General features: G+C 42.7%; 1 protein-coding gene across 8 annotated transcripts in view; it reads right to left on the bottom strand.

Moving 5' to 3' along the window:
- DMD (dystrophin) overlaps positions 1–26,178 on the bottom strand; it is a 6,826,337-nt gene that overhangs the window by 924,093 nt on the left and 5,876,066 nt on the right. For all 8 annotated transcript variants that reach the window (XM_078657819.1, XM_078657824.1, XM_078657821.1 and 5 more), the window contains one exon: positions 16,632–16,710. In XM_078657819.1, coding sequence (XP_078513945.1) covers positions 16,632–16,710 — 79 coding nt within the window. The remainder of the gene's footprint in view (positions 1–16,631; positions 16,711–26,178) is intronic.

Genomic DNA, 26,178 nt, shown 5'->3' with positions numbered 1-26,178 from the left:
TTCTCAAGACATCTTGTGAAAAGACCATCACTTATTGTGTCAGTGGTCTGATAATGAGATTTATAGTAATGTAAGAATATCTTCTCAATAGAGGTTTGCTGATGAACTGGTAATTTAGATTCCATATTAATAATTCCTGTTAGTGAATTTGTATTTAAATGAGCTTTTGCTAGTGAAACCAGTAATTTTCCCATATGCTATCTTTCTTCTTAGCATTTCTGCTCTATGGTTCTTTCATTAAGCAGTTCTTCCGATACAAAAATTATCCTTTAAAATTTGCCCAGCCTTTAACAATATTTGAAGGTTCACTTGTAAATTGGAGGCTACAATTACAAGAGTTGTCTTACCAACGGGTGCTTGGAGTGAGGCTATTCTTATTCTTTTCTCCTTTCATACTATACAATTACCTGGCCCCGTATGTTTTTTAAAAGTGTCCAGTACAATGGAGCAGTTTACAGCTTTTTATAAAAAAAACTAATCTATGAAAAAATGGACTGAGATTTTCCATTCTGAGTCTAAGACATTAGACTAAGAAAGAAATTCAGCTCGGCTTCCTGCTGCCTAAAAGAGCTTCACTGGCTACCAGTAAGACAAAAAGCTAGTTTCAAACTCCTTTGTTTTGCACACAGATCACTGCATAAAAAGGCCCTTACATCCTACGAGATAGGATAGAATTCCATGTTCCTTCACGGAACCTAAGATCACGCTATCAGGCGTTTGCCTCAGTCAAGCGCACAAACAAGGTCAGAATGTGTGACCGGTCTTTCTCTAAAGCAGCCGTGGTCCTATAGAACAAACTTCCACTTGAACTACGCCTTAGGAAAAAGCTGCAAACCACCTTCTTTCCTTGATACTGAAACTACCAATAATTTAGGCCAAGAGTAATCCATCTAGCATCTGTATTCTCTCCTAGCGCCGTGATGTCCCTCTGGATTATTGGTGCGCTTTACAAGCACCAAAAAAAAAAAAACCAAGAGAAGAGTATGAAGCTCTGATGATCCAAACATTTGTGTATAATAATTTCAAAAACAGATGAGACTTGAAATAAGATATTGTCCTTGTATATACAACTGGAAAACTATTTTTATGCATTTATGACATACAGTAGTTTGAACTGTGCAAGAGTAGTGACAGAAAGCATAAGCGATTTTTCACCCAGCAATACACACATACAAGACACACAAAAGTATAAAGTGTGCCCACAATATGCTACAATCTAATACTCCACTGCTATAATCAGCATTTTTGCTCTGCTGTTTGTTTTCAGAGTGCACTTTAAAACTTAACTAGGGCAGACTTATTTAATAGATTCTTTCCTAACAATTGCCAGTTCTGCGTTCTTGAGGGTTCAGTTCACCAGGTTTACAGGCATTGGGCGCATTTCATAAAGGTAAATATGCATGTGTATATTTACTCGTGTGTAGATCTACTCCTACACTAATTTTTTGCTATTCGCTGTTTCTGAGTGGAGATTTACATTTATGTGTCGATTTACATGTCTCTGCCCCCCTCAAAGGAGGAGGTGGAGACTTCTACAATAGAATTTACACAAGTGTAAAGATACTACTAGTAGCTTTTCACCTACTGGTGAAGAGCTCCACTACTGTGATTGAGATCTCCTTATTGGAAAACACATGAAAATGTATTTAAGTTCTTTATTTAAAAAACTGTTAAAATAATATAATGTATAATATGAATGTAAAACAATTTCAATTATGTTTTATTAACCTGGGACTAATAAACACATTTTTTTACAGCACAGTAACTAATCACATTAAATGTTTATCCTTTAATGGTATGTATCTGGGTACAGTAGACCAAGGACCTAATGTAATCTAACATGTCTAATGGGGATTTTATCAAATTACTGAGGTGTGCACAGATTAGATAACAGCGCCTGGAACATTTGCATTAATTGTATTTTCAGCTGCCTGGCAGGGCTAGTTTATCCTTTTTGTAAGGCACATGAAGTTGTAGATGAAAAGCACTACCAACAAATAAATTACCCCGTTTTCACGAATGGGGTAGACCAACTATCATAAAACAAAATCTTCAAGGGCATGAGATTAATGAAGAAAGTCAAGTAAAGATGTTACTCAATACTTTACTTAGTAGCTGGCCTTTGTCCAATAAACTATACTTCAGAATATCACTCTCTGTACTGTCAAGAAAAATAAAAAAGATTCATAACATCTTTTGCATTGCCCTCTCATAAACCTGGTACCACATTTTAACCTGTTCATGTTGTGAACTGAGTGCACACACAGCACAATAAAAACCCCTTCCAGATGGTGTATAAGTGGGATGGCAGTTTTTAGAAGATGAGGCAGCATCACTCTTATAATATTGAGTGATTTTCAAACCAAACGACTCTACGTTCACGCAATCTTTGAGGAACTGCACTTGAGTGCTCCTACAGGTGACACAAGATATGCATCACTTTCATAACGTTGCGAAACAGTGCCCGGGAAAGAATAGCCTGCTTTTCAGTGAGCAGTTTGGATTTGTGTTGAATCAGAAAGTAATTGAGCCTGCAGATATCTACCGTGGGGTTAAGGCCTCGCTGCTCCTTTGAGATTAGGAAACAGAAGAGACGAGATCCATCCATCTTGTCACCAGGTGGAAATCTCAATTACATCTTTTGATACTGCCGTGGATCTCGAATTTCCTGTGAAATGTCAGAGGTTTGCATTGAATAGAAATTGACAAGCCTTATAAGGCTATCTTCAACTGAAGTAATCATGAGCTAGTGGAAGTGGGAAGCTGTTGTTTTTCTCCCTCTAGAGATGGCGATGCTATTGGCAGATATGGTAACAAGCCTGCCCTCGCCACACACCTGTCAGCATTAAGACCTTGCTCTAAAATAAACTCTTCTCTGTCTTTTGCTTTGGAACGACCCCTTGGCTGGAAATAGAGAGAGTGAAGTGATAGACGTGGGTGCTCATTTAGAGAAGGTCGTAAGCAAGCAAACGTGGGTTTAAATGTGAGCTAATGAGAATTCTGCACATTTAAGAATTTTCTGGTACAGAAAATGATGAGCTCCTACTGAATTACAATTGCAGTTAGTCTTCAATGTTTACGACAAGAATACCATATTTCCACAACTGTGACATGGTTTGCTATTTAAATTGGGGTGGTAGTCTTTCATTACATATGTGGTAATTCTCCATAACATAACACAACATAACATAACATAACATTTCATGCATTTTCTACAAATGTGGATAATTGCTAGCAAGAGTTCTTTAAACTTGAACATCCATGGCTCTTTCAAATCCTGATTTTTGAAAACAATCAGATACTAAATCACTAAATTCAATCCTCATACTATTGATGAGAGATGTGCAAACGAGCAAGCCCCAATGACCACACAAGATTTAAATTTTTATTGATCCATTAATTGGGGATGCTGCTTTATCAATCTCTGCACCACTGAGTGGTAGTTCTAACGTGACGTTGTGAGGCTTTTTTTTGCCAGTTTTGTTAACTTCACAAACATTTTTTGTTGTTTTAAGGGTAAAACTATATACTTAGAGTAAAATCTTCCCCATGAAAAAGATATCACAACAAAATTCGTTGACAAAACTTTCAAGGATGCTTCACCCATATTTTGCGAAGTTCATAAACTTCTTGAACTGCAAAAGTTGTGAACTTGTGCAAGTACTGTTAATTCCGCGCTCTCCTAGTTCCTGCAGGGATCATTACACAACGGAGATTTATGCAGGTCTACTATAAAGAGTGCTCAGGAAATATTTTTTTTATTGAATGACATGGTATGGTTAAGCACCTGGGCTTGTTTTTAGTGCCTATATGTATTTAACCAAGAAGCCTTCTGAGCACCAGTGACCAGATCCTACTATCTATACTCTCTGAACATGTGGTGTGCACAGATCTGCTGGAAGACCTTAAGTACAACAGGCCTACTTCAGTGTTACAAAGAATCTACATCTGTCAATGTTGATTTTGGAGTAAATTGTGATTGGTGGCAGAGATGCCCTTTAACTAGCTCCAGAAGAATGGGAAAGCTATCCTATCTAGGGTTGTTTTCTTAGCCCTGTTATTTAATTTCTTTCCTAAATATGATTTTTATATTAGCTGTAAAGTTATGTCTGCAATATACCAACATTTGCTTTGTTTGTATAAGTGGTTCCTTTGTTGCCTGTATATACAACTCACTATTGCTCGAGCAGTATTAAAATTGATAGCAGGGCTTAATTTGATAAAATAAAAAGTGCAGGCACCGAAAGGAGTCCACCAATGTTACTGCTGCATTTTGAGATTGTCGAATACAAATGCTGCCTGCTGTATGTTCCACCTCATACCTCTTTTTTCCACCACACTGTACATCTATCTCTTTTTCTCACCTGTCCAATTATGTTTCATACCTGCTTTCTCCCTTTGTTAATGATTCCCTATGTTTTGCCTTCTTCCTTCTTTCTTCCATTTCTTTCTTTCACTGTCTCTGGCTCAAAGTTTGATGTTGAAAGGTTGCAGACGACCCAAAATACTGCAGATCGCTTATTACTGCAAATACCAAAGTATCAATAAATGTCTTCTCATCTGCCTCCACTTCGCTGGCTTCCTTTGGAGAAGCATATTGAATTCAAGGCCTTATTTATTGCATATAGGGCCTTTTCACACACAGGTCTGGTGTTTCTTAGAGGAATGTTTCAGCCATATGTGCCCTCCAGAACACTTACATCGGCTAGCTCTAACTTTGCGATCCAGGTAAGGTATCCGCCTAGTTTTAGCCCTAGCAAAGCTCTGTTTGGGAAAAACCTTAAAACCTCGCTCCTCTATGATGGCATAAACATGGGAATGCAGCAGCATTGGGAAGCACTGGTTGGGTAGTTATGTGCTTTCGGAAAAAACATTAAATTAATCATAAACGTAAACACAATAAGCTCCGTTCCCCAGAATTTTGTGCTGGTGCCCACCACCAGCATAAGTTAAGCACTGGTAGTTAGGAGTACAAAAATTAAACTCAAAGCAGCTGTCAGTGGCGGCAGACAATCCATAACATGCCAGAACTAATTATGTGCATTATCCCAGAATCACCTTCTTGATCATTTCTTTATAAAGTGCAGCATACCAGCAATTAGCACCTTTAAAGTGCTCACAATTTTGTCACACATTGGACTTGGAGCACATGCCATAGTCAGAGACGTTTCAAGGCATGGGCAAAGTGGGCAATTGCCCAGGGTCCCCATCTTCCAGGGGTCCCCCTGGGAAATTGAAATTTCTCTGTATTTCACTTTGTCTCTCTACCCTGTATTATCTAATGATTGTTGGAGTCCTGGCCAAGAACTATCGAAACAGTTTTTTGTGATCATGTGAAAATGTAACATAATTTGGTATTGTTTGGCATCATGCAGAGTTGTATTAGCAGGAAACTGATATTTGCAATTTAAATGTGTTCTCGACAGGGGCCCCCACAATAAGTCTTGCCCTAGGCCCCAAAATCCTTAAGTTGACACTGTCCATAGTGAGTTGTTGAGGATTACTTGATTGAAGTCAAGACTCTGTGACTGGAACGCTAGTCCCCTTGATCCACAGTTAGTAAGAAAATAACTGAACCGCCTCACTAAAGGTACAGAAACATGTTGTGTAGCGTTCAATGCATTCAATTCAGTTCACGGTGAATTAACCTTTCGGAGATGAAACTTGGGTGATTTACCAGAGCGTGGTTCATTCAATTTTGACTCTTTCCTTTTTCCATATCATTACACCGTGACCATAAACCGTTCCCTTATCCCTACAACTTCCCTGTATCCTCTCTAACTTTTTTCACTGTATTTTTTGTCATCCCGTTTTGTTTTCCTTGTAACGTTTTTATCCCAAGGGCTATTTTTGGGAATCAATACTTGCTTTTATTGTGAAAATGGTCAATCAGGTACAGTGTTAGAAGGTCATCCTTTCTGCAAGTACCCATTCCTATGGTGTGGGCATAGATACTTCTGGGCTGTGCCCGGTAGAGGCTTTGGCAATCTCCCTCCGCTGCTGCAGGTGGTGCTCGCACTCAAACCTGTAACCGCTGTCAGACAGACACCTTGCTGCTGCTCTCAACTTCTCCATAACCTGTGTTCCTTCCACCTAGCTTTAACCTTTTTGTCTTCTTATTGCCTCCATAAGTCTTTTTTCCCACCTAAAATTAACAGTTTTTGTCCTTTTTGCATCAGAAACAGTCGTTTTTCCTGCCTAAATGTAACCTTTTCCCTCCTTTTTTGCTCCATAAGTAGTCTTTTTTCTGCCTAAATTTAACCTTTTACATCTATAAAAAGTATTTTTTCCCACCTAACCGTAAAATTTTTGCCTCCATAAACAGTCTTTATTACCGCCTAAAAGTAATCTTTTGCCTCCTTTTTGCCTCCATAAATAGTATTTTTTCTTGCCTAAACTTAACCTTTTTGCCTCCATTTTACCTCCATAAACAGCTTTTTTTCCTGCCTAAACGTAACCCTTTGTCTCCTTTTTGCCTCCATTAATACTATTTTTTCCCACCTAAACTTAACCTTTTTGCCTCCACAAACCTTGTTTTCCTACCGCTTCATAAAACGTTTGCCTCCTTTTTGCCTCCATAACCTTGTTTTTTCCCTTCTATTCGTGACCTTCTCTCCCACCAAATGTGCCTCTTTTTCCCCTGTCTTGTAACATTGGATCTTTTTCCTAATGGTGTTTTCTGATTCCCTCTTAAATGTTACCACTTTCTCCTTCACACTTCTCTCCTTCTCCTAACCCCATCCAGCACCTTGTCCCCTCCCAGGAACCTACTTAATGGGGGCTGCAGCATGACCCCATTAAGCAGGTCCGGGGCCAGCTCCCCCCTCTACTGCAGGCTGAGATCCTGCTCAATCCTGCAACCGCTGTTAGCCAGACACCTCACCGCTGCTCTCAACGTCTCCTCACAACCTTGTTTTCCTTCCACCTAACTTTAACCTTTTTGGATCTTCTTTGCCTCCATAAACAGTCTTTTTGCCACCTAACAAACTTTTGACTCCGCTTTGCCTCCATAAACAGACTTTTCCCCCACCTAAACTTAACCTTTTCCCTCCTTTTTCCAGCCTAAACTTAACCTTTTGGCTAGTTTTTGCCTGCATGAATAGTTTTTGTTAGCCTAAACTTAACCTTTTGCCTCCATAAATAGTCTTTTTTCCCACCTAACCATTAACCTTTTGCCTCCTTTTTGCCGCCATAAACAGTCATCCTCTACGCCTAAACTTATCCTTTTGCGTCCTTTTTGGCTCCTTTTTGCCTCCCAAAAAAGTATTTTTTCCTGCCTAAACTTAACCTATTTGCCTCTTTTTTTGTCTCTGTAAACTGTTTGCCACCTTATTGTCTCCATAAACAGTCTTTTTTCCCACCTAAACTTAACCTTTTAACGCCATAAACAGTCTTTTTCCCTGCCTAAACTTAACCTTTTGCTTACTGTTTGCCTCCATTAAAAAAAAAGAATTCTGCCTAAACTTAACCTTTTGCTTCCTTTTTGCCACCATAAACAGTCTTTTTCCTGCCTATACTTGACCTTTTTTCCTCCATAAACCTTGTTTTCCTCCAGCTGAATAAAACCTTTGCCTCCTTTTTGCCTCCACAGCCTTCTTTTTCTCCCGCCTATTTTTGACCTTCTGTCTGGCCAATGGTGACGGCGAGCCAAAGGCAAGCCGTCTGTGCCTGTACGTTTGCTGCACCAAGAAAACACCCAGTGATGAGCCAACTTCAAACTGGCTCTCAATAAATATCACATACACCTGAAAAATGCCAAAAAGGAGGCCCTAGCCACCCACCTTGAAGCTAGCTCCAACCATAGCAAGGAACTCTTCAGCATCATGAAAGAGTTCACCAACCCCCCAGCAACCAAGAAAGCCATAACCCCCTCCAAGGAGCTCTGCGACACCCTCTCAGATTTCTTCTACAACAAAATCACAACCATCTATGAACACTACGACCCGCAACCAACCACCGACAACTTCGAGGAACTCCTCAACAGCAGCTACTCCACCTGAAACACTATAATTACTACATGGATCAACTAGCCACACAAACCACTGCTACCATCATGAGCTCCATCCACTCAGGAAAATACAGAGACTCCTGCCCCCACCACATGGTCAACCTGGGGTGCAACTCCATCAGTAAAGAGCTCACCATCACCCTCAACTTATCCATCACCTCTGCTTCCTTCCGATAAGGATGGAAACAGGCAGAAGTAAAACCTCTGCTCAGAAAAACTGCAGCTGACCCATGAGAACTCAAGAACTATCAGCCCGTCTCCCTGTGACTGTCCTGGAGAAAGGAATAGAGAGCTCTCCAACCACCTAGAGATCAAAAATCTCCTAGATCCATCCCAATCAGTATTCTGCGCTAATCACAGCACCCAAACTGCCCTAATCACAGCCACAGATGACATCCGATCTCTCCTAGACCAGAGAGAGACTGCAGCCCTGTTCCTCTCTGACCTCTCCACAGCCTTCGACACAGTGTCAAACTACACCCTACTACATGCACTCCATCAGAAGGGGATCCAAGGAAATACTCTTAAATGGATTGTTTCCTTCCTCACTTGAAGAACCCAGAGCGTCTGCCTCTCACCTTACACATCAGGCCCAAAGAAAATCATCTGCAGTGTTCCCCAAGTGCCCTCACTGAGTCTAATCCTGTTCAATACATACATGGCCCCCCTAGGCACACCGGTCAAATCCTATGGTTCAACATCATATCACACAATGATGACACTCAGCTCATCCTCTCCCTATTCTCAAACCCTACTAACACCAAAACAAATTTCCACAAGTGCATGACCAGCATAGCCAGCTGGATACAAAACAAACGCCTCAAACTCAACACTGACAAAACAGAGGTACTGTTCTTTGGGAGCAACACCTCCCAAAGGGACGACTCCTGGTGGACAGTGGAACTGGGCAATTTATCCCTTGCCCACTCCCACAGACCATGCCAGAAACCTCAGCATCATACTCAACATCAAGCTCACCATAAAGAAGCAGTCAAACTCTGCCTCCATTTTGCCTGCTTTCTCACCCTCCGCATGCTCTGGAAAATATTTAAATGGTTCCCCATCAACACCAGATGCACCGGCAGCCAAGCCCTCATCACCAGCTGTCTTGACTTCAGAAACTCCCTCTACGAGGGCATCACCTCACAACTACTGGACAGACTGCAAACCATTCAAAATTCTGCAGCCAGGCTCATCCTCGACCTCCCAAAAAAAGTCCACATCACCTCCCACCTCAGACCACTCCACTGGCTCCCCAACCGAAAAAGGTACCAGTTCAAACTGCTGACCCACGCCTACTAGGATCTACACAACAAAGGACCAACCTACCTCAACCACAGACTGAACTTCCACCAACATGGCAGACAACTACGCTCTACCTCCTTCTCCCTTGCCTACATGCATCTGATGTAGCAGAAAGCACATTTCATTTGTAGGGGTGCATTATAATCACACATGTAGAGCGCACCACCATATAACCCTTTATTGTGTTAACATGACGTGTTAGGATGATGAAATGTAATAAAGTGAAATGTGATGTGTTTAGGCCATTGAATAGTAACATGAAGAATAACGTAGAAAGTGAATCTAACTAGCACAAAACATTAATTTGAAGAACTTGTGTTGTGCAACTGACTATCATTCATCTATTAAATTTGTTTATTAATGTGTCATTTTACGTGTAGGTAGAAATATGAACTGATGGGCCTTAATTTCTTATTGTAATTTTGAAGCATGCATGCTATTTTCTTATGTTAGCTGAATCTTGTAGGCCCGAAATATATCTTCCCTGGAAGCTCTTTCTTCAGAATTTATAGCTGAATTTCATGTGTGCTGTAGAATTTGTCCTTTCTTACTTTTTGCATTGCAGGTGAAAGAAGCTCTCACGTTAGCTATACCAATGTCTTTGTTTTACTAGTCAGGCAAGGAGGGAAGTAGTTACGTTGTTTGGTCTGAATCAATAAGAGAAGGCTGTTGTCCTTTGCACTGAAGGAGGCTTGGGAAACAAGGACCGAAATGGTGAGAAGAAGAACATCGCAGTCTCATGGAAAATTACCTTTAGGATGATATCCAGAGTAGATAGCGTTACCCGCAAGGACTCTTGGGAAGAATGCCTGTAATATTGGGATGTTGAAAGTAGGGAAAGGCCCACTTCTTCTTCTATCCTGGGAGAGAGAGCATCTTAGAACAAGCTCTGCCTTGATAGCCTTCTGCTATTAGACCCATCAATAGCGGAGAGATTTCTTAGGAATACTCCACATGCTGACACCTTTTATCTCTTGCCCCTGAAGATGCTTAAGTAAGGATGTCATTTTAGTGCTAGTGTAGGGAATAAGTTGATGCTTTCTTTCCATCAACCCTTGATGCAGGGAAATTTGCACTCATACTTCTGATCCTCTGCATCCTATTTCTTGAAATAATTATTTTGTTTATGCTAGATCGTTTACACTGGATGCGCAGATTTTGCTTTATGCCAGTTCTGATATTTTTACACTCTTGTTTTGAGGCATCTCTATGTCCACCTATTTTTGACTTTGTAATATATTAACTAACCCTAGGTAGTTGTCTGTGGTTACTATGCTTTAAGAGAAATTCTGTTGAATTGATTGGGATTAATAAACAACTTTCTCCCCTCTATGCTTACATGCTACTAAAAAGAAACATCAGATTGTGATTCTAGAAGAGGTCCAAAACATGTGGGCCCTTCCCTTTCACCTCACTTCCACTGAAGCGGCCGCTGCAGTTCTCCTACCTGGCCACCAAGACCAGGAATGGCCTCCCACTCTACCTATGGACTGCATCCACCCTACAGAAGTTCAGAGATGGCCTAAAAACCTGGATGTTCGACTGGCAACTCCCAGCATTAGCCTCCCCTCCAGCTCCTGGATACCCTCACGGGGGATAGCATTGCTCTACAAATCGTTAATTGATTGATAGGTACAAACCAAATTCATGTACAATGACCACCAACTGCAGAGGTAGGAAGACCTTCATTAAAGTTGGTCTCTTTCGTACTCTGCAGAAAAAAGGCAGGTTTGAGTTTATTCTTTAGTTGGTCGGCAAAATGGTATTAGGATAGTGTTTCTGCAGAGATGTCTTTACATTTTATTTTCTGAGAACACCTCTTCTAAGTGAGGGGTGATACTGGAGAAAAGATTCCCAGTGCTTCTCTCAGTTATCACAAAGACACAGGATCAACATTGACAATGACAGACGGAATAAAGACAACAACTTTTTTTCCCTACAATGATGCCACTTTTAGGAAGCATGGAACAGCAACAAACTCCAACAATTAACATGCGGGGCCAAAACTGTTATACATCGTAGCTTCTATGACGTTTGCTTGAGAGATGTGCAATGATGGTTGTTTGGTCATGCTTCAATTGTGTGTATCTCCCTTGTCTTTCTTACATCAGGGATGGTGGTGTATGTTTTTGGAGTCTGTTGTGTGGTTATTTGTGTTTCGCATAACCAATTTTAAAAGTCATTTACTTTATGATTGGTGTAGGCCTGTGGCCGTTTCATGGAGGTGTGTGTGCATCTGCAATCAATTTTGTTCACGACTGAAGACAATTACGCAAAAGGTATTAGCATTAATGTGAAACTGTGTCTAGTTAACTACTTCCCTTTTTTGTAGTTACTATACTTTTTGTGAACTTGCATAAAATCATTGCACACACTACTCATTCTATGCTGTGGCCCTGAAGACATTTTGTTACAGTGGACTGCCAATTGCTGAACATCAGTCTCAATATTTTAATGACTGATTAAGAGGCTACCTTAGCCTTTGACTAAGGTTAGCCTCTTAATCAGCCATTAAAATATTAAGACTAAGCATGGACGGTGTTTGTTCAGCGCCTGTTCTTTCTTTATTTCTTCCTCATTGTCATTTTGTTGGAATAACCCACCCCGAGACTGGTAGGTGATTATCGTTTTCTTTATTCGTTGTGTATCTCGGTGCCTACATGCATGTCTGTTCCCTCTGCCCTCGTGTGTAGTAATCCCCGCCCCACTCCCTGACCAGAAGTGGCGTTCAGTCTTTGGCCACTCCCCTTGGTCGAGTGCAGGGTCCTAGTGCCCATGACCCAGGTCACTACATCTCCCCTTTGTCACGAAAAGAATGCGACGAGAGAGAGAGATAGATCTATGTATATGTTGAGAAGAAAGTGAAAAAGATATATATATATATATATATATATATATATATATATATATATATCGAGAGAGAGAGAGAGAGAGAGAGAGATAGAGATAGAGAGAAAATGGGAAGAATGGAGAGACATGTATTCATCCCCATCACTACTTTTCTTCAATCAGTCTTTTTGTCCTTTTGCTCACTCTTCTTGGGCAAGTCCCTTCTTTTTCCTCCTGTGAATCCTCTTCTTGTCCTTCACTCTTGTCTGTACCTCTTCCGTCCTTGTCTAATGCTCTGTTTCTCTCCTGTGCATCAAAGTTCTCTGTCGCAGTGTCCTTTCCGTCTTAATCAATGCTCTTCACTCCTTTGAAGTGCGAACTGTTTCTTGTTATTCGGTAGGGGCCCGACTCCACCGTGATCATTGGCCCCTGGACCTCTGTTATTTTTAGCTGGTCCTTTGAAAATGGACTTTCAGGCTTTCTCCGTTGTCGCTGACGCACCACCACTTGGTCCCCTTGCTTGAGGTGCACCTGAGCGGCATGTCGCCTGGCGTCCGCGTACACTTTCATCTTCTCCTTTCCCTCCTGGTCCCTGACAGCAATGCTGCTATGGTCTGCTGGCCTCTTCGCCTCTAACTGTGGTAGCCTCGTTCTGCTTGTCCTCCCCAGCACTAACTCAGCTGGACATCGTCCGGTGGAGCTGTGGGGCGTGTTTCTGTACTCTCGTAATACTTGGCAGAGCGCCTGTCCTATGGAAATATGTGCCATCTTTGCTCTTTGGACAGCCTTCTTTATGTTGCCCATGAACCTCTCCACCATGCCATTCGCTTGTGGCCACAGAGGCGTTACCTTCATGTGATGAATGCCTAGGTAGGTCATGAATTCTTTGAACTCCTCCCCTTAAAATGAAGGACCGTTATCTGTCTTTAGTCTCTCAGGTGATCCCCAGGCTGCAAATATGTCATCTAGTATTGGTAATGTCGCAGTTGCTGATGTCGAGGAGATGTGGCGTACTATGGGAAACCTCGAGTATTCATCAATGATCACGAGCAGGTAGTCACCCGTGTCTGGCAGCCCAGAGAAGTCTGCTGCCAAAGTTGTCCACACTGCCTTTGGAAGTTCTGACATACGTAATGGTGCCGGCTTTGCTGGCTGGCCTGTTGTTTGGCAGATGTGACAGCTCATCATGGTGTCTTCCACCATTCAGTCTAGGGCAGGGAACAATACTTTCTCCCGTAGCATCTTCTTTGTTGCGACCATGCCTCTGTGTGACTCATGTGCTAGACTAACAGTCCGTCGTCGTAGTCCCGTTGGTATTACTATCCTTGTTCCTCGCATTAGTATACAATTTTCAGTCTTTGATAGTTCTTCATGTATCTTTTTGAATGCTATCATTTCCTCCTTGTTTACACGGTCTCCAATTGCACAGTTGTTGTTGATGTGTCTCCATCTCTGCTGTCTTGTTGCTGCTTTAACTGCTTGCATTGTGTCATCCGTTGCCGTCTCCTGCTCTAGTTCAGCCAGTGTTATTTGCGCAGACGTATTCTGTTTTAGTACAAAGTTTAGATATTCTTCTGCCATTGAGGTCTTCTCTTGTGCCTGTGGTAAGGGGTGCCTAAACATGCAATCAGCCGGGTTGTGTTCTTTGCCCGGCTTATGCACTATCTTGAAATCATAGTCCAGCAGTCTTATGCCCCAGCGCTCAATGCGAGGTGACATCTTTGATTCGGATTCCCATATATTGTCACCAGGGCCTGATGGTAAGTTACGACAGTGAATGGTTTGCCGTAATGAACATGTGATAGTGTTCACATGCCCATATCACTGCTAAGCTCTCCTTTTCTGGTTGGTAGTATGCTCTTTCAACGTCAGACAGACTTTTGCTTGCGTATGCAACAACTTTTCTTGGTGAGTCTCTATCTGGCAAGTGTTGTGCTAGGATTACCCCGAGTTCAACTGGGCTGGCGTCTATGGTCAGCTCGGTGCATAGCAACGAATCAAAGTAGGCAAGATGATCTACAGCCATCACGGCATATCTGATGACATGTGTTGTTGCTCTTGCTTCTGCTCGGACCATTGTCAGTATTTTCTCCAGCGTCGTTAGTTCATTCAAAATAAGTGCACGGAACTCCACGGACTGGCAACCTTCAATGATGCGCAGTCGTATCGCTCGTTCATTGTCGAACTTGTCAAACTTGCAATGTGTTACTAGTTTTTGAAGTCTTGTCGCGAAATCGTCAAGGGACTCCTCTGCTCTTTGACACGCAGTGTTAAATGTGTACCTATCGAAGTCGATGTTTCTTTGCGGGTCAAACTTCTCTGTGAGGCACTGTATCAGTCCCTTGTATGTCACTATTTGATCGCTGTGGAATGTTGTGAGCAGGTCCTCCACTTTGTCCCCTACATAGTTTAAAAAGAGGTCAAGTGTTTGGCCTCTGTGATATCTGTGGCGCGCATGAAGCATTCGAATGGCTGAATCCAGCGTTCCCACCTGATGCCTGTCTGTGGTTCCGATAGGCTGAATGGTAGTGGTCTGTGAAATATTGCCTGTGCGCTGGTCTTGTCACTTTCGTTGGCCATCTTCCTTCCTTCCTTTATCTTTCTGTCTTCTTTTTGTTGCGCTTTGTACCTTATTTCCTTTTTATGTTGCAATGTCCCTTTATTTCTTTATTTTCTTCTTTTCCTATGGCTTTTTGTTAATGTCTGACTTAAAAATGGCCGCCTGGCCTTCTCCAGCCTCTCATTGGCTGTCCCACCTGACTCTAAGATGGCCGCCGGGACTTCTGTGGGCAAGATTTGCTATCTGTTGAATTGCCTGACTTTTAAAATGGCCACCAGGCCTTCCTCAGCTCTTCATTGGCTGTCCCATCTGACTCCAAGATGGCCACCAGGGTCTCGCGACGTCGGGTTAAATATCAACGTGGGAGGCTCGGGCTTTCTTTCAGTCAGTGGGCGGCTTTCTCCACGATCGAGTGCCTTTTTGTATTTCCCTCACCTCACTTTTGTTGATACGGCCGGGGTGGGCTCCCGATGTCGCTGTAGACGCTGCACACGGACCACGGTGGGCTCTTGGCTCCATTTGTTTCGCGATCGGGGTGGGCTCCCGATTTTGTGTCTTCTTTCTTTGGGGGCCGACGGACCAGGTAGGCTCCTGGTTTCGTCGTCTTCTGTGGTCGGGTGTACTCCCGACTTTGTCTCATCGATCGGCGGACCAGAGTGGGCTTCTGGCTCTGTGTGAACGTAGTGGGCAAGGCATGCTTAGTGTCGCTTCTGGTGGTGGCTCCTGATCCCACCTGCTCGTCGCCAGTTGCTGTGTTGTTGGAATAACCCATAGCGGGACTGGTTGGTGATTATCTGTTCTTTATTCGTTGTGTATCTAGGGGCCTAAATGCACGTCTGTTCCCTCTGCCCTCATATGTAGTAATCCATGCCCCACTCCCTGACCGGAAGTGGTGTCCGGACTCTGTCCACTCCCCTTGGTCGAGTGCAGGTTCCTAGTGCCCCTGACCCAGGTCACTACACTCCTCTTATACTCTTAATTGACAACCCTAAGCTAAACATGTGAAACTTTGGGTTTACCTGGGTTCACTATATCTGCATGCCATACACATTAACTTCTAATATCTTTTAATTTCTTACGGATTACTGGGTTACTATCTAGTTGCCGAATTCTTTCATTTACTATTGATACTACTTTGTGTACATACACCGCCACAAACCTTCTTTTTCAACTTGTTAACTTCAGGCACTTCCTAAACACTTTTGGTGTAGGTTGGGTAGCTAAATCACACATCATTCAGGAAATGTTAATCTAACATATGTTTTTTATTACTATTTCCACAGCCTTGAAAAAGTCACGATGGTGACGAAAAAAGTGTCGGCTGAGGTGTTTTTCTCCGAAAATTGGCTGTTGTCATTTCACTGAAAATTGATGTACTGCTCAGGACTGGGAAACGCCACGATCTAAAGTGTTCAGTCCTTGTATGAAAAGTTTTGTTTGGGAAAAAAACTGCAATTGCAAATTGATGTTAATAAGTCAATAAATGATTGAACATGAATGACTTCTCCTCGTATCTATGTTACCTGTGAAAAAGTAACAAAACTGTTCAACAAATCTGCTTAAACTATATATTAATAAATGAACACTTAATGTTTGGAGTGCCGGGTGTATCTTGTATAATACGAGTTCTATTTGCTTTGCTAATGTTTGTCCCATGGGGCCAATGTAAAGAGTCATTTCACGCTAATGTTAGATTTTCATCTATGTTCACAACCAGCCCCTGAATCTTGTATCGCTGGTTAAAAATAACAACAAAAAGCCCTAAAAGAAAACTAGTTTTCCGTATAAATGAAACTGGGGTTACTTGACAGCCTCTTTATGCCAGCTGAGCGCAGAGCTGCGCTTTGCTCTCACATCTTTTTCTGCAATTAAACGAGTAAGAGTAGCGGTGGCATTCATGTTAGGCAATGAAAGGTAAAACGTGCTTACTCGATAGGAAGTGCTGTGATGTTGGGCCAAAATCCCTGTGGGCCTCGTGCAACTGTCGGATGCGTTCATCAATGGACACCTGGGGAGAGAAAGGAGAAGCGTGTGAGTCTCGCGCCACAGAGAAGATGAGCAGCGGCAGGGAGGGGAGGGAGGCGTTGTTTCATCTCGTGCTGAGCCTGGCCCTGAAGGAGCACGGCGCGCATTAAAGCATCAACGGTTACTTTCTCCATGCACGTGCCCCAGTGCCTCATTAACCCATCATATCAAAAATAAAAAAAAGGAAAGCGCGCATTGCAGAATTGTTTGTTTCCGAGACAACTACACTTTGAACAGTTTCCTGTCACTCTTTTGTTACCTGTGCCGGCAGGGCTGTGAAATGGAACTGCAAAGCGGCGTGTGACTTGCCATAAGCCCTTTCAGAAAGGCGATTTCAAACTGTGTGGTAATTTTAATTCCCTTTCTGCATAGAGAGAAAGTGCTGGCATCCAGCGGTGCTCTATCTCCCGCAACCCAGCTCAGTCTTTGTCACATAATGCAGCTTAAACTCCCCTCTGGAAGCCTTCAAACCGGGATGATGCTATCTTTGAAAATAATACCACGCGCTGCTTCGTGCTATGCTGGTATAATTACACTAATTCCGAGCCAGGGATTGGAAATCTCATGATCTCTCCAGCCCACTCCCTTCCAGCTCTAGGACAAAGCCAGTGTGAGGATTTTAAACAGAGAAAATGCGGTCTGCTGCCTACAATTGCCTCTGCGACAAGATGTCTTTAACAGGATACGAATGAAGCATAACTATGCTACACTTAGGAGAAACACTACATATGCTTGTGAGCGCACAGAAGAATGCGTGAATCACATTGATAATTAAAGTGAATATGCTAGTGATGGATAGAGTATCAAACCAGCAGTCAAGAGAGCGGAGAATATCCTGAAGACATGGGAGATGACTGTCAGACGGATGTATGACGTTACAAACGCATGCTTTTACCACGCATGCTGTTACAACGCAAGTATTACAACGCAAACCTTTACAACGCATTACACTTGGGGGTGCTGGATAGTGAATCATTTAATTTACAATTCCAAATCCAGTCCCCGTGGACACTAGGGAAGGTGCTGGATAGTAAATTAAAACTATTTCCTATCCTAGAGCGTCCCCCCAGTGTAATGCGTTGTAAAGGTTTTCGTTGTAATACTTGCGTTGTAACAGCACTGCGTGGTAAAAGTTTCGTTGTAAAGGATGTTTCCCCTGTCTGACTCTATCAAAGGATGCGTATGTTAGAGGTGACAGATGCCTGCTGCAGCTGGTGAGCATAAATTATATGATGCTCACTCTGAAGCAAAAGATAGAAGCAACATATTTCACTGGGTAGTTCTAACACAACTTCCGAATGAGTAAATGATCCAGTAATTGTAGTACATTACGTGTCATGGTTGACATTTCTGCCTCTAAGCGGCAGTGCTGGTCATCCTATGGTGATCTAGGAAAATGTCACGATTCGCTCCCCGCACTCTCGTGCCCCACCACCAGAGGAGTGCATAGTGTCACTTTCCAGTGTTCTAATAAGCTTTCAGATACTCCCCTGCATGCATATCATGGCTTCCATCCATTTGGTCACTATCCATTACCAATCCATTACCAATCCATTCCCGGTTTACTGAAAGTCAGTCTGCTCATGCTTGAAGCCAGACTGCAAATGTTTGACACTCTGTTACTTAGAATTCCCTGCTCGCTGCTTTGTCTCCAGCCCTGCAGGTCAAGGATGGGTGGAGGAATTCAGCTCACCTGTGGCTGGCTGCTGCTAGCCTGCTCACACCTGATGCATGTGATTACTCTTTTAAGCCCCAGCTCCCTTCAGGCCAAGGCTGGTCATTGTAATTGTAGATGTGTACCGGTGAGAATGACCCTTGTTTCCAGTGTTTCCTGAGCTTTTAATAGCCTTGTTTCCAGTGTTTTCCAGAGCTTTTGATATCTTTGTTCTCTGAGCCTTAGCATTCCTAGTTCCTGAACTAGTACTGCCTGCAGTGCTACCTTGACTCCTGAGCCATAGCATTCTTTGTTCCTGACCTGCAGAAGTTTCCCTTGTTCTTGAAGTAGCACTTCCTGCAGTGCTAACTTGACTCCAGAGCTTTTGTTCAATTCTAGTTACTTTTCCAGCACTGCCTTCAGTGCTACTTTGTATTCTTGTTTCCTGAACCAGCACTCTGCTAGTATACCCTTGTAGCCTCCCCTTTTGCACATCCATTTCCAGTCCCTGCCTTTCTTCCCATTTTCTTGGTCCCAGTTCCTAGTTTGCTGTCTTTCTCTTCTACTGTCTTGCTTCTATTACCTTGTATATTTGTTACTTGCTTTCTGCCAAGTGTGCCATGTGATTTCGTCCTTTCCTGTTAAGCACTAGCTAGCTGCTTGTGTATTGTGCTTGTGGTTAGTTCTTCCCCCTTGCTGTTACTGCCCTGGGGGCTCCTGTTTGATTGTCAGGATCCGTAGGCACAGCTGACTACCTAGGTGGTGTTTCTTGTTCACTGTGGGAATTGTCTTTGAGTTACATTTATAAAATCACTAGAGGTATCAGCTCCACAAACCCTGCCTTTGCATGCATGTCCTATATGTGGGTATTTGTAGTCAGTATCTGTAACAGCAATTGTGCGTGAGGAACTTATTGAGCTTCAGTATTACCGTGTGGAGCTCCTGAGTGCTTTATCCCACATTCCCTTTATTGTTACTGTTGTTTTATATATAAGTGTATTACACATCCGGCCTCGGTGTAGTGATTCTGAATGCTGAACCGCCTCATGAGTGCCTGTCCTTTCTGAGTCGTACCCATTGTGTTCCTTTGTGCAGGCTCCCCCTTTGAATCCCTTTTCTCCTCTGACTTCCTGTGTTATCCTGGGCAGTGCTGTACTCCCTTTTCTGCTTCATTTTCTACCCAGTCACCAGTCTTTGCCCAAGTCCCTGACCTTGTCCCAGACGGTCACTGTCACAAAAAAGATGTAAATTGAACATGGACTGTCCTTCGGCTTACAAGTTGGCGATTAAATTGTTTCCTTGAGGCTATTCTAGATGTCGTCTCCTTCATCCAAAAATATTAAGCACTCTAAACGACCACTCACAAAAGATGCTCAGCCCCATTGGCCTAACTACCTCATTGTATATCAGGATCATGTGAGTGACCTGGAGAGCTTGTGTGAGCATTGATCTTGAAACGCGTGTTTGACCTCATGATTATAAGATGTTGTTTATTGTATTTTTGGGAAGGTATTAATGTGGTGGGACTGTTGCCAAAGTCTGCCTACCCCTTGCCATGATTCACTTCGCTTGTTTGGTGCCAGATGGGGCTTTTCCATATAATGCTAGTGCCAATTTTTATTTATTGTCAGCCATGTTAACACATCTGGATGAAAAAACAAACCTTTAGTGTCCCAGTTTTGTTTAAAGATGCAATAAAAATAAGAAAAGAAATAAAAGCTAAAACCCTCTGGAACAGAAAGGCAAATGTGCAAAGGGTATAAGAATATACAAAAAGATACAGAAATAAAAAGGTTTACTTACATACACTGAAGATCTTTGCAGAAAAACTATGTGCCTGATTAAGACTTTGGTGGATGGAGGTTGTATCGTTGCCATGACAAATTACTTTACTCCTTCTCTGACAAGGGTAATCCACCCACTAACTTTAGAGATGTCCAAAGACCCAGTGGACATTTCTTGTATTACCAGTGTAGGAAGGTGGATACCTGACTATGGTTACCCCAGATTTTTCGCCTTGTGTTTAGCTGGTTTTCGACTTAGTTGGCCTGGGATCCTGCTAATCAGGGTCCCAGGCTATCTGCTCTCTCTTTAAAATGGACTCCATGTACCCTAGGTGCATAACTAATTGGATTGGGTCACCTTATGAGCCCCTGTACAGTGTACTATAGGTACCCAGGGCATAGGTGCATCCAAGGCCTACCAGGGGCTGCAGCATAGCTTTTGCCACCCCTGGCTGGCCATCCAAACTGACACAACTGGCTGATCACTCAGCTGGGGCAAGGTCGTGTAATCACCCCTAGCTTATATATATTACCTATATCTAAACCTATATCTGGACACATATATACCTATAAGTCACTCCTATGGCAGGACTTAACAATCCTGGAGGCAGAGTGCTTGGTTTTATGTGAGATGGTGCTCTAGCATGAGCTGAGCCTGTCTGCAGCTTTCGAAACCATTTCCTTATAGCTGTTCTGGGATATTGCCATACCATATACTCTTAAGTGCATCATAATCCTCGCGGTTATTGCTAACTTTGGTTTGGCTTTATCAAAACATGTCATGTAAGGTGTCATACATTTTGGAATACTACCCCCTCGCCAGTTCTGGCGACGGGGGTAGCATTCCACCCTTATAGAGGGCTAAGACATGTAGGTAACAGTAAATGTGGTTAAAACTAACCAGAGCCTCAGCATCACAAAATGGACGCTGCTGCCACAGACACAAGTCTGGCCTCCTGCTGCTGACCGAAACTTGGCAGTGGAGGCTTGGAAAAAAGGTTTCCTGTCACAGGGAGGTGTTACACCACCCCAGACAGGAGATAGTGGATTGGGGTAGGGAGGGCTGAATGAAACTAGACACTGCCTGGGGCACACAAGGTGTCCCATGCAAAATCCAGTCAAACCGGTCCTGGGACACTCCAGCCCCAGCTTTGGCGCGAAACTGGACAAAGGGAAAGGGGTGTAACCACCCCCTTCCCTGGTTCCACCCATAGGAGGGTCCTAGCAGGTAATCCAGCCCTTTGATTTGGAATAAAGGTAGGAGCTGTGCCCATGAGCATTAGATTATCCTGACTGAAACTTTGATACAGAACTCTGGACCCTTCGACATCCCACTCAACGTGGAAGAGTGAAGAATCTACCTTGTGGTCAAGGAGTGACCACCCCTTGCAAACAGGCACCATCCAGCGCCCAATGGTTTGCTTTGTTGCAGTTCTTGCCAGAACTCGAGTGACAGAGATCCACAAGACCCAGCTTTCCTGACTTCTAACAGCCTGATCCACAGTCCCAGCGAATCTGAGATCCGTGGAGGTGACCTGAAGCGTGTAGCCAGCCATCTTGAAAAGACTGCAAAGTGCTGACTGTGCAGCTCCCGAGGCACCCTCGAAGCTGTGCATTGGGGTTTGAGAAGCCCCAGCCTCGAGCAGCTCTTGCACTGAAGATAACCCCTCCACACTCACCGAGTGCTGCGTGGGGCCCTTTTGCATTTTCCTGCTTGACATGTTGGTCTGGTCATTTGCCCGTTGGCTAGTGGCCCCAGTACCGATGAACCTTTAAAACTACTCTGCTAGTCTGGTTTCCCCAGACTGGTCCTCACTCCCCTGAAAAGGAGCAACCTCTCTGACCTTGCTGGTCCGAGTAAGAAGCGATCTTCAAATCCTGCATGGGTTGCATTTGCCAAGGCCTGTTAACTCCAATCTGGAAGCCAACACCGCCGACAGTGAGAGCCTTTGTGGGACAGCTCGTGATTCACTCCTGGTTATCCTCGGTGCCCCAGAGTCCACGTGGCAGCGGAGATAAGCTTCTCAACAACCACCTGATGGTGCCCAACATTGCCTGGTTCCTTCCTGGTTCCATCCTGGTCACTGCCAAGTGACCCAGACTCTGTCCCCTCTGCTTTCAGGTACTCTACATCTTCGATCCACCCTTGGATCCAACTGGACTCTTCTCTCCTGGCCGCCTGCAGCATCTTCATCTCCAGGCTCCATAGAACGCCACAACAAAACCCGACATACTTTGGCACCTATGCACCCGCTTCCTGCGGGAGAGGTAACGATTGAACGCCAGTGCTCCTGTAGTGGTTTACACCTCTAGTGTCCTAGTTTTAAGTGGCTAAGTTCTAGTCTAGTCGGAAGACTTCTAAAACAGTAACTTTGTAACTTTTACGCACCATTGACTTTGCATTGGTGCATGCGTGTGCTTTTAGCGCTGCACCCAAATCCCGCGGGCTACTCCCGTCCTAACTGCTGTTAGTCCAGTGTAGTCCCAGCGATTCCCAAGGCACTAGGTCTTACCATTGTTCGTAAAGTGATACTTATACCACTTATTTAGTATATGGTTTGAGTGGCCACCGGCCCTATCCATAATTGTGCAACTTGTGTATGTTTAACTGTGCTTTTGTTTAAACGCTTGTGCCTCGGCACTCATAAAGAGTACAGAGGATTATTCTAGTAATAAATACATATATTTTTATAATATATAACTTGTGTGGTGTCCGTTTAATTTGATATTACATGTCTGCATATGGTAAAACAGCTGGCTTCACATGCCCTCTTGAGTTAAGCCTAAGACTGCTTAGGTCTATGCTACCCCTAGGATAGCTTGTCTATAAGGTTGACTTACAACCACCACCATAAGGGATTGTTTGGACTGATACAAGGTGCCCACAGAATTGTGGACATCATACATCAGGCCAACTTCTCACATCCAGGAATCGCCATCACATCAGTTCCTGCCAATGCAGTGAAACTTTGACGGAAGGCTCCATCAACAAGATGGGGCTGTCTGGCAAACTTTGTTTTTTTATTTTTCAAAAACAAAATCCCAAAGTGGGATTTAATTTTTGAAAAGTAAAAGAAAAACAGTGACCTCCTCACAATGGGAGTTTTCCCTCATGGCATGGGGGTTATTTTGCAGTTCTCACTGCCCCTTACTGCCAGGTTTTATCTGGCGGTGTCTGAAAGTGAAAAGTTACCATTTGCTCATCCACTCTAAATAGAACAGGCAGAGAAACGGCAAAACCTCTGAAGGCCCTTATTCTGCCAGGCTGTTGGAGGTATACTTCAATGACGGAGCCAGAGTAGTCTCCTCCGACACCATACTGCAGATTCACCTGAGTCAAAATGAGGAAGGAGAACCTACAGTTTTGCAGAGAGGGTACTCTGTCACCTTTGCAATGCAGTGCCCTCCCCACCAAACTCTAAATTGTGTCCTGTGTTGTTTGCTCACAAAAAGCACTTCTTGCAATGCTGTGCTTACATCAATTTGCTAAAATCATTTCTTCAAAGGTACATCGTACTGTTCTCCTAAGTACAGAGTCTTCTCTTGGTCTAAAGCCATTTGAGAATATGAGTGAGAGGCTCATCTAAACTCGACCTCTATATTAAATGTGCCTCATACATTCTACTTCAGCTCCTCCCACAAGCCTGAGAACTGAATCACTCATCCAAAGCTGATCTAGACACAATTTAGCTCTCAGTCTGGTGTTCAGCCTTGCCTGAATCATAGGAACCTGATAGGCAGCTATAACCCCAGATAGCATTCTTGTGAGCCACCGAGAGACAAAATTGTAGTAACTATTCAACAGTTTGCTTTACAGTGATTCTAAATCATTTCTGCTTGCCTATCATATAATATTTTTCTTCAGGCTTAGTTTACAGCATATTTTTGAAAGTGTATCACACATTTCAAGCTCCGGCCTGACCTTATTCAGCTATAATTTAGGCCTCCCTTCCACATTAATTGGTACATGCTAGCGGATGCCTTGTAATATATATTGTGCCATACTTACTATCCGTGATCATTCAAGAAGTTAATCTTCCAATGCATTTTTTCAAGTTTCCCCTTGCTTTTAAGTATACATTTTCACTATCCAGAATGGCTTCCTTGTAACAGATGTCCATTTTCATAATTAATGCAAGCCTAATCGCATGCTATCCGAAACACTTTAGGGAGATAAGAGAGGATAGCATATGGGTGGGCAAATGGATCAGGTATATGTTTAAGGAGTGTGTACACTCTTGCTTATTCTGCAATAGGGTTGATTACATTGTCAATTTATATCCAAATTGGCCAAAAAACAGCATATCAGTCTGGTAAAACTTATTCAAAGGAACACTGAATATGAATGGCTGTAAAGGTCAGTGATAATTATTTATGAATTTTCAGACTGCACAACAGAAAATATGTTCAGGGTAAATGCAATAGATTAATTTTGATATATGTACATAACTTATGAGATGCTCATGAAGCCACAGAACTGTATGGTTGCCAATATTACAGGCGTAAACCTGCCACTCACACAGTTACTTGTTGTAATCAGACTTGTTATGTTAAACTTAAAAATAACACCCAGGCACTGTTATATCAGTACCAGAGAGCAAAAGTATGTTCGGCTATATGTATATGTATATAATTACTTGCCAGAGGAGAGCAGAAGACAGACAGATCCTTTTTTTAAATTTATTTAGACCTCAGAGATTGGGGGATTGCATGCAGTGTAAATTGAAAGACAGAAAGAGCACACTCTTGGGAACCCAGCAGCGAAACATAATTACATTTAAATGAATTTCATGAGAAAAGTGTGAGACAGGTCCTTGGCGCTCGAATAAATCAATTAAGTCTGCCTGCTTTGTTACTTTATACATTGGACTTAAGAACTGGGTGGCGATGTCTTTCACCTCAGAAGATTTGGTTTAAAACTAGCTGATGTTATTGGAAATGGAAAAAATATGTGTGTGACCATGATCTGTCACTCATATCACCCTTATGTCATCTCTGAAAACCATACATAATTGTACATAATTTAATACATAGGATTATTTCAGTTTTACTAAAGGCACATGATTGAAAGGATATGCATGTATTGTACCAGGCCTGCAATTTAATTTTGAGTGTCCCTTGTAAGTTATTTGAAGCAAGTATTAGTTTCAATATAATCACTCCCCATTAACAAAAGATGAGAGAGTGCACAGTATGAACAGCTGACATACATGAAGATTTAGCAGTGCTTAAGGCATTTTATTAATGATATGTTCCTCTTCTAAATCTATCCTGCAAAGGAAAAGATAACAGGATATTAGAGCAAATCGAAAATTAATAACCACTCCAAAAATCCTTCTTTGCCAACTGTGCTTTTAATTGTGAGTAGTTGATGGTGAAAACAAAACATGTGGCCTGCAAAACTACTCCTCTACTATGTGACACCACACATTTTCTTAAAAGTACACGCCTTTTCTACTGTATCTAATGTAAAAAAAGTACAAATTGTGCTTCAAGCCCTAACAGACGACGATGATGAGTAATATTTGCAAAGCAAGGCTAAATAAGAGAGCTAGTAGAAAATTAGAGCTAACTGAAGAGCCAGGTTTTCAAACCTCTAGGGAAGATCTAATGGGTAGATTCCGTTCTAAAATACATAGGCAGGATATTCCATACCCCCAAAGCCAGGAAAGAAAAAAAATCCTATGCTGTTCCTCATACTTTTAATTCTTGGCAATGAGAGTAGGCAGACTGTTTCAGATTGTAAGGCTCTATTTGGAACATACACCATACGTTTTTCAGAGATACTAATAGGGCCATTTCTTTAATAGTTCTATGAGCTAGACAAGCTGTTTTAAACAAAATTATCTGGTTTATAGGACACTTATGCAGTTCTTTCAGAGCTGCTGATGTTAACTCAAACTTCATTTTATTAGTGATGAACTTAGCGGCCCAGTTCTCTACCTGTTGAAGTCTGGACAAAGCCTTTTTAGAAAGACTTAGGGGCTCATTAGGAAAGTCTGCCAGCCATGCC

Source organism: Lissotriton helveticus, chromosome 8 (assembly GCF_964261635.1).
Source record: "Lissotriton helveticus chromosome 8, aLisHel1.1, whole genome shotgun sequence".
Classification (NCBI taxonomy): Eukaryota; Metazoa; Chordata; class Amphibia; order Caudata; family Salamandridae; genus Lissotriton; species Lissotriton helveticus.
The sequence above is the reverse complement of the archived record's forward strand: the minus strand, read 5'-3'. Positions and strand labels throughout refer to the sequence as shown.